The sequence below is a fragment of the Struthio camelus genome, chromosome 1, assembly GCF_040807025.1.
Source record: "Struthio camelus isolate bStrCam1 chromosome 1, bStrCam1.hap1, whole genome shotgun sequence".
Lineage (NCBI taxonomy): Eukaryota > Metazoa > Chordata > Aves > Struthioniformes > Struthionidae > Struthio > Struthio camelus.
The window spans coordinates 14,549,281-14,563,411 of NC_090942.1; the positions used below are offsets into that span (position 1 = coordinate 14,549,281).

At 40.3% G+C, this 14,131-nt stretch overlaps 1 protein-coding gene across 1 annotated transcript in view; it reads right to left on the bottom strand.

Moving 5' to 3' along the window:
• RELN (reelin) overlaps nucleotides 1-14,131 on the bottom strand; it is a 294,455-nt gene that overhangs the window by 145,377 nt on the left and 134,947 nt on the right. The window contains exons 7-8 of the mRNA XM_068931206.1: nucleotides 10,542-10,638; nucleotides 4,959-5,010 (exon numbers count right to left, since the gene is read on the bottom strand). Of these exons, the coding sequence (XP_068787307.1) occupies nucleotides 4,959-5,010; nucleotides 10,542-10,638 (149 nt within the window). The remainder of the gene's footprint in view (nucleotides 1-4,958; nucleotides 5,011-10,541; nucleotides 10,639-14,131) is intronic.

Sequence of the window (14,131 nt, forward strand, 5' to 3'; positions counted from 1 at the left end):
GATCAGCGTGCAAGTCATAACTTGGGTGACCTGACTTTTGGATAATACCTACTGTTTTTTTTCTGAGAGGACAAGCAGAGTCCATCTGGCAAAAATCATGAAGTACTGTCCTAGATTAAACCCTACTACTAAAACCCCACACTGAAAACTGCATTTTTCTAATGAAGATTGATGGGCTAGTAGCATGTTTTGCTTCTTTCTGGCTTCTGTCTGGCTACAGCGGGGATTAAACACTTGATCCATGCAGCAAAAATATGTAAAGTATTTCCAGTCTCAAGACTGCTGGTTGTTGAGCCACTGAAGATCACCTTTGCTCATTAATCCTGCATCTTCAAATCACTCAAAATCACAGTTAATAATCCTCTCAGATAGCAGTACTTTCTTTGCCAGATCAGTAATGCTCTCAGTGATTACCAGATCTTTGGGGACATGGCTTTATCACTAAAGTAATTGCAGGCAAAATTTCTCTGCATCATACCCCGTCTCTTGCAAAGTGCTTCATTCGTCATGGTGAGCGTACACTGCAATTTTTTCAAGTATCCTGTGGTCTTGCCATTTCAAATTAGGAGTTTAAAGAACTGTGGCAAGTCCTGGACAAACATGTAGTTGGTAAAGACTTTCTGTACGTCCTTTTCTGCACGCCAGAAATTCTGCCATAATCACTTCACTGAGCTGACAGAAAGGAGGTTCAGAGGACTGCATTAAGCATAAAACAAAAGATGACAGCTAACTTCTTTCCTGATAAGTTATGTGCACGCGCACTGAGGGACTTCAAGTCTAAACTTCCATTTCCTGACTTCTAAATAAGATTTTATATTTTTTTAAAATTTCCTTTTTACATTAGCTGTCTCTTAAGTTCACTGCAGTCTTTTATAGGATAATTAAATGATGCTTATACAAACATAGTAAATCCAGCAAGACTGATTGTAAGATCCCAATGAATAAGCGAGAAAATAATCTTTGTCAAAATATGTTATTTGTATCAGAAGTCATGCACAGACCTGATAACAGTGAGCTGCTAAGAGGTTTCATTCTCAAGAGCTCATGCAAATTATTATTTTTTGCTTTAGCTCTATGTTACTTGGCACATTTTGCATTTCATTTCAAATTCTCTTTTGAGTTAAACTAAAACCAATGTTACACACATGAAATGACCATAACTCAGCTAAAATCAATTAGGGAAACATGGTTTACGATTAGAATAAAAGAGAATAAGAAATTGCAAATCACTTTTTTGCTAGAAAGATAGTTTTGAGGGTGAGTGAAACTAATGACTAATGATTGATCTAAAGTAGACTCAGATTTTGGTACCCTTCTTTCCCACAAGTTCTTTGCCATGACAGTAGGGATGATTTTCTGGAAGGGGGAGTCTAAACCCATGGTCTTTATAAGAAATAAGGCAAAGAAAACTTCTAGATCTTTGGCCAGCCCTTTATTTGCAAGACTGTTTTCTCGTTCCGTTAAAAAAGTAGCTAAAATGCCAAAAGATGTATTCCATCTCAAAAAAAAATTTTTTAACTAAAAAAAGCCCACAAAAATATCAATTCTGGTTTGATATAAAATAGTGGGTTTTTTTTTTTTTGCGTTTTTAGACTGCCAGCAAACTGGGGAACAAAAGAATGATTAACATGCTCTAATAATAACAGTGACGGTAGCAGTAAGGCGAAGGGAAAGCAAATCTAAAGTAGAGTCTTGCCTACAGACATCTTACATTTGTCCACTGCATACTACTGTCAAACTCATCTTGTTCTCAGAGGAGCGTTCAAATGTTTTCATAAAGAAAGCTGAAGAACACGAATTTTTCTTATCAAGTTATTCCAATTTAAACGTACCGTTCAATTGCCAGAAGTGATCTAGAAATACTAAGATACAAGGAGAGCACGATGGAACAAGTTTTTCAAGGCAATGTAATATTTTACATTATTTTTTACACTATTTTCATGTTGCTACATGCACAGCCCGAGGAGCACCTGCCCTGTAGGCCAGGCTGAGCGTTCGTACTCAGCACAGCGCCTTGGGCTTCAGCTTCAGCTTTTTGACTCGGCCGCACTGCAGAGGAAGGGGAAGTGAAGGTGCCTGCCAAGGCCAACGGCCCCACGCAGAGCGCCGACAGCCCCATCCAGCACAGCCCCGGGAGCGTGTGCTTCGATGAGGACACCCAGGGGACAGTGCACGAGCAGTGCCTCTTGCAAAACTCACGCCTCGGCATCCCTCCCTTAAAGCCTTTTCTCCCCCCTTTATGGGATTCCAGGGGTCTCTTTCTTGTCTGGTTTAGCTCTGTCATTAATCTCTCATTACTGTGAATCACCTTCCATCATACCGGCCTATGGGAATGGCAGATCACGCTCTGCAGAAGTTCAGGGATGTAGCTAAGGGGAAGAGTCTGAGCTTTGGAGTGAGAAATAGAGAATATTTTAGCTAATGAATCAGACTAATGTTGTACAGCAGCTGAGTCCAGAGGCGTCTGCGCAATATTCAGCAAACCCAGACTGTTGAATTAGATGTTCTGGTCTGAGAAAGTCCACGGGTATTGCTTTAAATATTTCAGTTAACAATCCTGTTGGACATTAAGGAAGTTGCTAAACTGTGTCTTTTATGTTATCAGTGCTTGGTCTTGGAGAAATATAGTCACGGATGATTAGGACAGCTGAAATAGCTGAAATTTTCTGCACACTTGGGCAGACGGTGCATTAATATAAACACCACCCAGCCCTGGATCAAAAGGCAGTGCCACCGGCTCCAAGTGGCTCAGGGTGAATGCAGCGTGGCAGACGACTGCTCTTATTTGGAAAGGCTACCGCACATTAATGTCATCCTATGTGCTGAATACACCTTACTCATTACCTTTTCATCCTAATTAAGCCTTCATCCTCAGTGCTTCTCCTTTTCAACCTTATAAACCTTCAAAGGGCAAGGCTACCAAATGGTGGTACATTAAGGAAGCTACTTAGAATATCACCTAATGAAAAATTCACTAGGATATGATCCTTCCTGACCATACAGTTTAAAAGGATTTGGGATGTCTGATGAAATCAGGACCATTTCATGCTTCTTTTCCCAGTCCTCATCTGGGCATCTAGCTGCAGCCACAAACGTTCCATCGACAGCTAGTGGTGAGAGAAAGCGAAGGATGTGCACTTTAGCTGTGGCTACAGCTAGGTCACAGGTTTCATATAAAGGTACCCCCGAAAGATTATAGCTTAAGCTGTTCAGAAGTAGACAGAAAGCATTAAACATTCTTTAAAAAAAGGCAGTCTTATTGGATGAATCTCTAAATAGGCTTATGATTAAACTGGACATTTGGGAATAAGTCAGAAATTGGCAAATATCTAGTTTAGATTTATGACTCTAAAGCCGAGTACTGCTGAGGTCAGCAGCAGTCTCCCCTGGCTCACTCCATTTTTTATCAGTTACAAAACCGATCTGCACTGTATTTCCAGCCCAACCTAGGCACACAGGGAAATGTGATACATTTTGAACGTCAGGCCGAAATTTGATTTACTCAGACATGCACCCACCTCACCTCTCTCTTGCTTTATCATACCAGGCATTTTACTCATTCCTACTGCTGGTACAGATTAAAGTATACTTACCATATAATCGTGATTCATGCCATATGGCATATTTGCTACTCATCCCATTCTTTTTCTTCAACCTTCCCCAAATGGTAGGTACCAAGGACACCAGTGAAATTTTAAGTCCTATACGCTTCTGGAAGCCTGCACCCTTCATCAGTTCAGCTGCAGTAGACACCAGCTGCAAAGCTATGACAGCTAACACTTACCTATCCAGCCATCCAAGTTACACTGCTATTAATAACTCTGGGTCACTGTGAAAAAAACCCATATCAGATTTTTTGCACTTTTTTTCTGAAAAGCCAAATTCCTTCCTCACCCCAGACTTGCAGCACCAGAAGTCACAGATCCTTGGCTACAGCCCAGGTGCGATGACAATACAGAAGCCAATCCTTAAAACTAATTACAATGCAATCAATTGCAGGGTGACAAGTAAAGATGACATCAAATAGAAAATCAAATGAGTAACTTCAGGTAAAAACAAATTTAACTGACATATTTCTGAGCCTTCTGGGATTCTGATTTTAGATCCATTAAAAAAGCAAGCTGTTAGAGGTGTGCCATTCTAACTGAGAGCTCTCATTTCCAACTGAGATTTCCAGACTTTAATCACACCTCTGCTGAGATACTTTGGGAGAATTACTTTTTAAAAAATGAGAATCTGATTTGGAAATACATTTCTAGGAGTCCATGGAGGAAGAAGGCAAAATTCCTTGCTTGCTTTTTTATCGATCTATTTGTCACATAAAAGGATTTTTCCTTCAAATTTTTTTCACTGAGATATGATCTAAGAAATTAAATGTTTTCCTAATATGCCTCTCAGCCCAAGCCAAAACTGCACAATGAAAATATGTTATAATTTATAGCAGATATTTTAAGTAATACAGTACAGAAACTTATTGTTGATCATATGAACTAAATAGCGTTTAGTTTTGGTCTGCCCTAGCTATTCTGTTTGCATAGATGTGTTAAAAATAGCACTATCCAGCTGCAACTTGGAAGATACCAAAGGTTTAAAATGTTAAAAAAGAAAAATCCATTTTTGCTAATTCAGTTTTTAGAAACAGTAATCACACTTTAAAGAAAGAGCAAGTCATTACAATTCTATCCTTTAGGTTACAAAATAAATGCAAAAAAATAACCCCATGACAACAACTCCCATCATCAGACTATCCGCTGAATTTGTTCCTTTCTAAAGTTTAGATTAGGAGTTCTATACACCATCAAGAGATGAATAAGTGTGCTGCCGTTTTGAAAAGATTTCTTTAATCCCTCGTGTCACGTAGAACATTGACCAGAAAGGTAAGCTTAAAACTGAGGGTCACTTTCCATTGCAGCAATGACTTTTACACTTTCTTAGCTGTAAGGGTGAGGTAAACTTACCAAGGGAAAACTGAAGGACAGATGCAGTAGTTGTGTTAAGGCCAGTGGTGGTCTGCAGGAAGAAAAGCAAACAACAGAGATATTGTGTTAGATCAGCAAAACAATACATTTATCACACTTTTTTGAAAACATGGAAGTTCTCTGGATACCTAGGTCTCCAGTGCATAAAACTATTAATTTCCAGACCTTTCAGGTTGAGTGGTCATGGACATTTCTGTTATGCCATTTTGATTATTGATATCTCATCATATGTCATAGCCAGAAATTTTTTTCTTTCACTGTATTAATGTCTGCAAAAGCAGCATTTACTTCAAGCACTGCTGCTTGACCAGTATTTAGGAGATTAAGAAAAAAAACCCAAACCCTATTGCCAGCTTCTTGTAAATCTGTATAAACAGAATGCTTTCAATTGTTTCTCACACAGAACAAGAATCAAAAATAATCCTAAGTAAATAATAAAAATAATAGTAATTTGACCTAAAATAATAAAATGAAAAACTGAGAGGGAACAACAGAATCTAAATCTTTAACAGCAAAGCAAACAAAAACTTGACGATACTGTATAATATATGCAATGAAATTTTGTACTCATAGCCACAAACTGTTGACATCTATCAGGACCTAGAAACCGGACAGAATACACTGAGCAGCTCCCTGGATTCAGCATGGTGCCTTCCTTTGATGCCTTTCTTTCACCCTTTGCATGCCCCCTGTTTTTCAACAGTTCAAATCGGGACAGTTTTCCTGAAAATGTTATAAGACAAATTGCACTAGTGTGTTGTGAAAGAGGTAATAACTCATTAACCGTATTATTCCAAAATACTTTTCAATTCAGTTCAGATGTCGGAGTTTGTGATACTACTACATAACAAACAAGACAGAAGCACTGCCTAATAACACTGCCCAATCTATTTATTTTGTTGAAGGGCTGAAATGCTATTGCAACTGTTCATGAAAGAAGCAAAGAGAAAACAAAGGAGACTCAAAGTTTGGGTCATCTGTGGTCATAAAAGAAGACCTGGAAAAGATACTATTTGCCACTATAAGCATATTTTAGAGACTTGATCCAGGAAGAGAAAATGTCTGAGATGAAAGACAACGGCAGCATGAGATCAAAATACAAAAAGAAAAAAGGCCAGACAGTAAGTTTACACTAGCCAAAAAAAGTCTTCTAATTAGAAGAACAGTGACACCAAGCATCCTAATTAAATTGACCCGATATTGCTGCCAGCGACGCCTGCAGCCTAGATTTCAAGCCCATGAGGTTGTCCTCCTGAGTTAGACCCTGCGCACCAAGAAGTCACCTCATTTCCTGTGAGAGCAGCAATGGTCTCTTCCCTCAAATGTGCCCCGGGGCAGGAAGTCTGTGATCCGCACCCATTCACCACGTCGTACAGTAGATATGCCACAGAGAAGCCAAATGGCTGAGCAAATTCAGCCCCAGAATAAGCCCCATGCCTAGTAGGGCTCCTGGGCCTCTGCTACCGAGCCCAGCCAGGGATCCGCGTGGAGAAAGCTCCCGGCAGAGCACCTAGAGGACTTGAATGCTCCTACATGGATCCCCACCTCCTGCACCCCTTGGATAGCTGACGGAGAAGAAACCAAACAGTGGGCAAGAACGAAGAAAAAGTGGAAATAATCAAAACAGATAAAAATTTGAGCTTATGGTCATAAAACAGTCATTTCCTGAAAAAGCCATCACCTAAGTAAAGATTAGACTTGCTGACTTCCCGACAAGTGCTACATTCCCCTAGCTGCCCAATAACTACGGCAGTATTAAAAGAACTATTATGTCTACATTTTGTAATGATACACAGTACAATTTCTGCCTAGCTTCCCTGAGTGACACAGTGAAAGTGCAGTTTCTTCCCTTCTCAGGTATTCCTGCTCTCTTTAATTATCTACTACTTTCTGGAAAACAAGTAGACAAACATGAGAAAGTGGAGATATCTCTCATTCATGTCTGAACTCTGCCATTGTCCCGTGCATTACTGCATGACAGAACAAAAACTAGTCCTAAAAATGAGTGCTTTCTGACTTATTACTACAGAGACATAGAATGAACAGTATCTCTCAGTTTCCTGTACAGGCTTTTCTGTCTTTGGAGACTTTCAGAAGAATTTCCATATTTTTGCAAACGTATATTCAGAATGTATATGCATAATCAAATGTATATTCTGATTAACAAATTCCTAGATGATAGGGAATCAGAATCAGTGGCATCAGAATAGGAGAGTAACGGAGAGAAAAAGATTCGAGGTATCACAGGTTAAAAACAAAGTCGTAGGGTATTGACTCCAGCAGTCTCTCTGAATAAACAGGGCATGCATAATATGACGTTGAAAATAGGTCAGTATTGCTACCACAGTTATGGTTCCACCAGTCACCTGTACTTGTGTCTGTCTTTCACGTCAGAGAAGATCAGGACTTAGCAGATGCCCAGCAGAGAAGGCAGCACTACGGACCTCGGGAAACTCGGGCTATAGTTTCCCGAAGAGGCTGCCTGTGCCAGAAGGAACCCAGCGCTGCCCCAAACCCCAGCCCTCCTCTCAGGTCGGCCTCCACCCCCTTCCACGTGCTGACACAGCATTTGTGCGGAAAGCTTGAAAGGTGTTCAGGAAGTCGCTTGTTTGGGCAGGAGTTTTTGGTGTGTTTTGTTTGTTTTGTACATACATATTACATAAAGAGGGGAACTTCTTACAAATGTTAATGAACATGATCTTCATCCAAATGCACTGAAGATAATCTAAAAACAAGAATACATGGTGCCTTAGGAAGGCACATGGAAATTTAAGAAATTTATCACAGCTATTAATGATCTGTGAACCAAGACAGATGCAGCAGGACAGATTCCAAAGGCTTCTCAATCATGTTAAACAACAACTTTAAAAGCCATCCGAAAATTTGGCACAATCTATGCAGAATGGCTACTGAAAATGCAGTTTTCTTCCCTTCAGAAAATTCCTAATAGACAATTTTAGTTCTTTAGCAGGGAAGCTGCTTTTCCATACCTCCTTTAATATTATATTCACTTCTCTATGTGCATTCTGACAGGATCAATTCAGTATTAGGTATCACATTTATCATGCCAAATAATATAGTGCTTTCTGACTTGAGTTATGAGTAGCTATTATATTAGTTTACATGCAATTAATTATGTTGTGCAAATTCTAATTTATAAATGAAACACTTTATCAATGTTCACTGGCTCATATCACCAAGAAATTAAATGTATCAGATATCACAGAAGAGGTGTTCACATAGAATTAAAAGAGATTGCGTTGTGATTTATTCCTTTAAAGCCTTAGGAAAAAAAAATCTAAGAACTTTCTGTAAAGTTCTGCGGAAGATTACTAAGTTCAGATACGCAGAGGGAAACCTACTTTTTCTAGGATGCTTAGGAGTTCTGAGCAGCTATTTTCCTCTGCTTGCAACATCTCCGAAGCTATAAATCTTTCCAGGATTTTGCCAGTGGTAAATTCTCAAGACAAATATAGGCAGCCGGCACTAAAAAACCTCTGTTTGCAGTAACAGACAGCTACTGGGAGTCAGGAAAGGAGAGAAAGGTCAAGGAAGTAAACCAGTAGCTGTCACTGTTGTTGATTTACTACATTTTGCAAAATCAGCTCTTCTTGACTTAGTATTTTAAAGTAATAATGGAATCAGAAATAGGAAGAGAGATTTCAAAAGCCATTTCAAGCAGGGACAGAATGGTACTCAAATAGAAAAAGAGACAGAATAACAAATCTAAAGATTGGAGAGGTGAAATAGGCTTTAAAATTTGTGACAGGAAGAGATTTATTCTGCAATCATTGAACCATGACTAGGAATCAAAACAAACTGGGTCTAGGAAAACAGTAATTTAAACCTACATCTATAATCAAAAATAAGAACAGGTCAGACCTCTGGCTTGAACACTGTCCTGTGATCATCCATAATGTTAAACTGGCAGCATGCTCCTTCATAAGGATTTGATTTTCCTGCAACACTGCCATAATATTTATAAACACTTTCATTATAAGGCTGCTAGCTGTTCATAAGCGTGATGATTTGTAAGCTGATTATTTAATCACACCACTTTGGCATCATAATAAATATTTCCAAGTTCCTGATGCTGTGGTAGCGCTCTGCTACCACATAGTAACATGACACATACAGTCCAACCCTGGATTTTGAAGCCAATTTGCGATTACTGAGGATAGCCTAAATTGCATATCAGCAGGGAGAAGACAACTAATTAATGACATTTTAAAGCCATCGTATCTGGGACTTCGGATCTGCTATTTACCGTAAATAGACAAACCCTCAACAACAGAACAGACATAGAGTAAAAAACAGGGGAAAATATCCAAGTTTTGTGACTTCATTTTTGCACTGGACGTAAAACAGTACATCTTTTCTCAAGGCAGCTAATGAAGCATAGCACATTCAGACAGGATTCAAAACAGCAGAGAGGCCGTTCAGCATCACTGCTGGGATTCCCCTGCTGGCGTTGGCTACAAGTGAAACGATTGAAATTCTGTATATATAAAATCTATGATTTAGTTCTAAATGTGTTTATAACTACCAGCCACCACAGCAGCCCCAACTACTCTGTGTTTGTGGAATTCTGGTCTCAGTTAAGGATGTAAAATTAATCCTGATAAAAGAACCTGAAATGCCTGAAATGATGCGAACATGCCAGGCTGAAAACACACCTCTGTTTTACGGCTTTCTCCCACGTGCACTCTTTAAATAGCTCTAAAAATCTAATCAACCCCTCCCTCTACTCAGAAGACCTGAGAATATGAAAATTAATTTTGAATTACCCAGGCTTTGCATGGGTCTTTTAATTTTTCAGTCTTTTCCGAACCACCCGACCATTTTGTTTATAGCCTTGCAGTCATCTGCCCAGGGTCAGCTGTGGGATGTGGGCATTGGTTGTGTGTCTTTCAATTCATTTTCCACACCCAGATGATCCCAAGTTAATGCAAATTATACCATGTTGTTTCTTACAGTAATTTTATGACCAAACTACACCCAAATGAAATTAACACTGTCACCTTCATAATGATTTAATTTGTTACATACACGTTTCTGAGACTGGCAGGTGCTCACTCCAGGCTGCATTTAAGTCTGTAATATGCACTATTCACAAGTGATGTTTTACAACCAAATTAACATTTGTCAACAGCAACAACAAAAAACAGGACACAGCTAATTAAATAAGAGAAGAAAAATGAACTTTGTCTTCATTGCATTGTCAGGGGGAAAAAAAAATGAATGATGCCAGCTGAAAAACACAGTTCTATTTCCCTGCCTTTCCTGTCTTTTACAGGCATTTTAAATAACTTGCATGCAGGCCGGACCAAGAGCTTTTCCCTTTCCTAGAGATAAACAGCATGCGAAATATCGTGACAATTGCAGGTTAGCATCTGTAGTTGAAAGCACTGGGACGCTATTCTCTGGCGTTGCTGCCTTGCCTAAGGGCCGCTCTGCTCAACGCCAGGCTTCCAAAGCGCACGGACATCTCTGCGGCTGAGGCAGGCTGAATGCAGCGCCCGCAGCCCCAGGTCCCGTGCAGACAAGCCGCTGTTCACTTACCAGTTCTCTTGGACCGTACGGCTGACAGAAGGTGACGGCACTGCCATGCATAATTACACCGCACTGCTCTCCAACCTCACAGCTACTGCATTCAGACCTGCGGGAGGAACAGAACACGTTCAAAACGGAAAACAGACACCGCACATTTCAGACGGTATCAGGTAAAATAAGACCGTTAAATTTTGCCCCACAGACGCATTGGGGCTGTTTGGTTATCACAGTAACGGTCAAGCAACCGTATGTGCGTCGTACTAGAGCTGCCTCCTGAGAAAGGACCTTGCGAATATTTACCATCACCAGAAGATGCGCAAAAAATCCCAGCGCCCTGACAAACTGCCTCTGCCCGGACTGAGCGACGACGTCCTGAGCCACCTAAAACTGAACTTTGGCATCCGACGTACAGACACACCTTGGTTCCCGAAACAGCTCCACTCAACCCTCCAGCAGTGGACTCACTCCAGACCTTTTTACTTCTTGCTGATTTCTGCCCGGGCTTTGATAACTGTTATTTTTAGACGTTCAGGCAGAACGGATATACCCTGGACTTACCTACGGGGCGTTCAGACACTGTTTGTTTTCTTCAGCTTCGCCCAGACAGAGTGCCTCAGACTTGGCCACCTTCTCTGACTCTTTATGCCACCAAAATACAACGCTCAAAGGTAGTTTAATAGCCTACAAAGGTTTTTTTTTCCTCTCATTTCACTCAGTTAATTTTCTGATGACATATCTTACAAGAAATCCCAAGAAGATAATGACTTGTTGCCAACACATATGATAGACATATACCATAGATCATCGGATCTGTCTTACAGAAATTCCCGTGCCAATGTCCTTGTTTTTTCCACCTCTTTTCCTGATTTATATTGCTGGTTTGTCTTTTCATTAACATGTGTCGTATTGAACCTCTGTAAGTGTTTTTGCAAACTGCTCGGAGTAGGATTATTCTATTTCTGAGCGCCTGAAGACCAGCAGCTCGCCTTGGGCACCTGAAAGGGGCTGCTGCCGCAGCAGGAGGGGGCCCCGGGCCCCGTCTCGGCGCGAGCGGTGCTGCCGCGCGAGGCTGGGGCAGGCGCTGCCGTCCCGTCCCGGCAGCGCCGTGCACGCAAGCCACAGCAGCGCCCCAAGGCGCGGGGGAGCAGTCCCGAATCGTGGCTTCCCTGGGGCTCTGCCGTCAAAAAGGTCTGAGCGAGGGAGGACGGGCTACTGTTAATCCTAGTCGTGATCAGAAATAATGTTTAAAAGAATGTTTTAAAGGATACAGTCATCTAAATGGAGCGACCTCACGAGCTGTTTCCCGCAGCAGTCTAGCTTGCTACCGCTCCCCCGGCTCCTGGGAGAGTTTTCCAGGGCAGTGAAGTCTGGCTAACTTTTTACAGAATGGGTTAACTCTGTGCAGAACACAATACCCTGCAGGTTTATGACGTTAAGCTGTGCTGAGTGACTGATGTTAGATTTTCTGATGCATAGATGTGGTGAATAATTGATTACACTTGTTATTTTGGGGCTCTTCAGTTGGCCTTGGGTCAATTTAGCATGGGGCTGGCTTTGTTAAGACTAAATCCATTACAGAAGTCAAAGATGAATTTCTCTTTTCCACTTTCCAAACTGTACTCTTATTTTGAGATTTTACTGAGGACAATTTCAGTTCCATTTCCCAAAACAAAGTGAGAAGTTGCAAAGAATCCTTAAGGTCTTTTCTGTACAAACATGCCCATAAAGTCCTTCAGCAATTCACATGGATAGTATTTGGTTGCACACAGAAAAAATTAAATCCTGAAATAAAGTAATATAGTTGCTACTGACTTCAAATAGTTAGTATTTGAATTATTTATATGAGCCATAATTTCAGTTTTCAATGCAGAACAAGAAGAGAGTGTGAGTGAGCAAAAGTGTACTTTAAGAAAACGCAGAGAAATGGAACTGAAGGAATATTTGTTTCATCTCTATCTGAATTTCACTTGATCCCTAGACTCTGACAGCTGAAGAGCGCAGGAACAGAGAGAAGAGCCCCTGGGAATTCCATAGGATTCTGATGGTTTATGAGCATTATTTTCATTACCTGCTCCTAAATTTGGGGGGGTTTACAGCTGAACATTTGCCTGAACTCTTGATATATGCAGAGAGAGACAAATATAGCAGGAAAACTCTGCCTATGAATCGTATGTGGGGAGTACTTACTCTAAGATAGACAGGTTACATAATCCAAGAGATATTTTAATTTTGTAATTTGGATATTTCAATGAATATAAAGCGATTCAGCTGTTCATTTATTCTACTTCTGTAATGTGGCCTATGAAATACCATGAAGCATTCCAGAAATCCAGAAATACCCTCCTTCTAATATAGCGGTTTCATCGTCACTCATCTCTTCTAGGATGACTTTAGCTATTGGATGACTGTTGGTAATCCTGATTCAGACCTTTGTACTCTCTTTGAAATGTATTACTTGTGACAATAAATTGCTCAGTAGCATGACAGCAATGCATGAACAGCAAGATAATTGATCAGTCATTCCTAGATCACAGTCATCATATTATGCGTTTAGAAACAATTCAGTTTGCTCCTCTGCTGATGTAAACAGTGAAGTTAATTCCTTTCCCATTCATGCAAACACAAGACAGTATTAATTGCCCTAGTTAGGAGAAGCTTTTTCCATTCCTTCTCTCCTGCCTGATCTAAAGTCTTTACTTGGCAGATGAAAATCACTTCAGCTTTCTCTTCATGGCTAATACTCGCTGCCCCTGTTGACATGTGTCGTATTCATCTAGAAGTCTTCTCCAAAGATCTGCCATCACTCTCATCTCTGGCTTAGAGACCCACCTCTGTCTGTTGTTGCTCTTCACTTTGCTAAAGGGGAAACATCTGCTGTTTCCTCATGGCTATTTGTCATCTGGTTTCTCTCGACAGTACCTTAGTTTGTGGTCGTTACATTGACTGATGTCTTTTGTGACGTCTGGACTATAAAGAAGATAAACATCTCAAGCTGCCAAGTGGTTTTTAAACATAAATCATTTTGAAGTTTAATCCTGTAGTTTTAGCGCAATTTGGAGATCACTTTAGGACTTTTATCTCCTTTCACAAAGCTTTCCACCTCTTTGCCACTGGAAATATCACTGTAGCTCTTCATAGGCTATGAATAAGTGATTGGTTTTATATGCTCAGCTTTTCTTTATGTCATTTTTGAAGAGTATTTCTTTTGCAAGTGATTGCTGTTTGGAGTGCTGATGGGCTTTGAGATGAAACATAGTATCAAGTTGGGAAGGAGAGCTGCTGGACTTCAGCCAGCAACAGCTCCTGTACAAAATCTTCCCTTCTGAAATGTACTGAATCCACCTTTGTCTACAGCCGTACCGTTAAAAAGGAAGTGTGTTATACAGAAACATATATTAATGCCAGCATCTCTTCTTTACTAATTCATGCATCTTCTTTTACGCCTTTTCTTGTCTTGACATTAAGTAATTTCCCATCAGATTAAACAGAATATTTTTTTCTGGATATGTACTTGTTTGGCCTGCTTTAGTTGTTTCATAGAACCTTTTTAATACTCTTCTCTAGCAGTTTTTTTGAGGCTACACGGAGGCAAGAGGGTT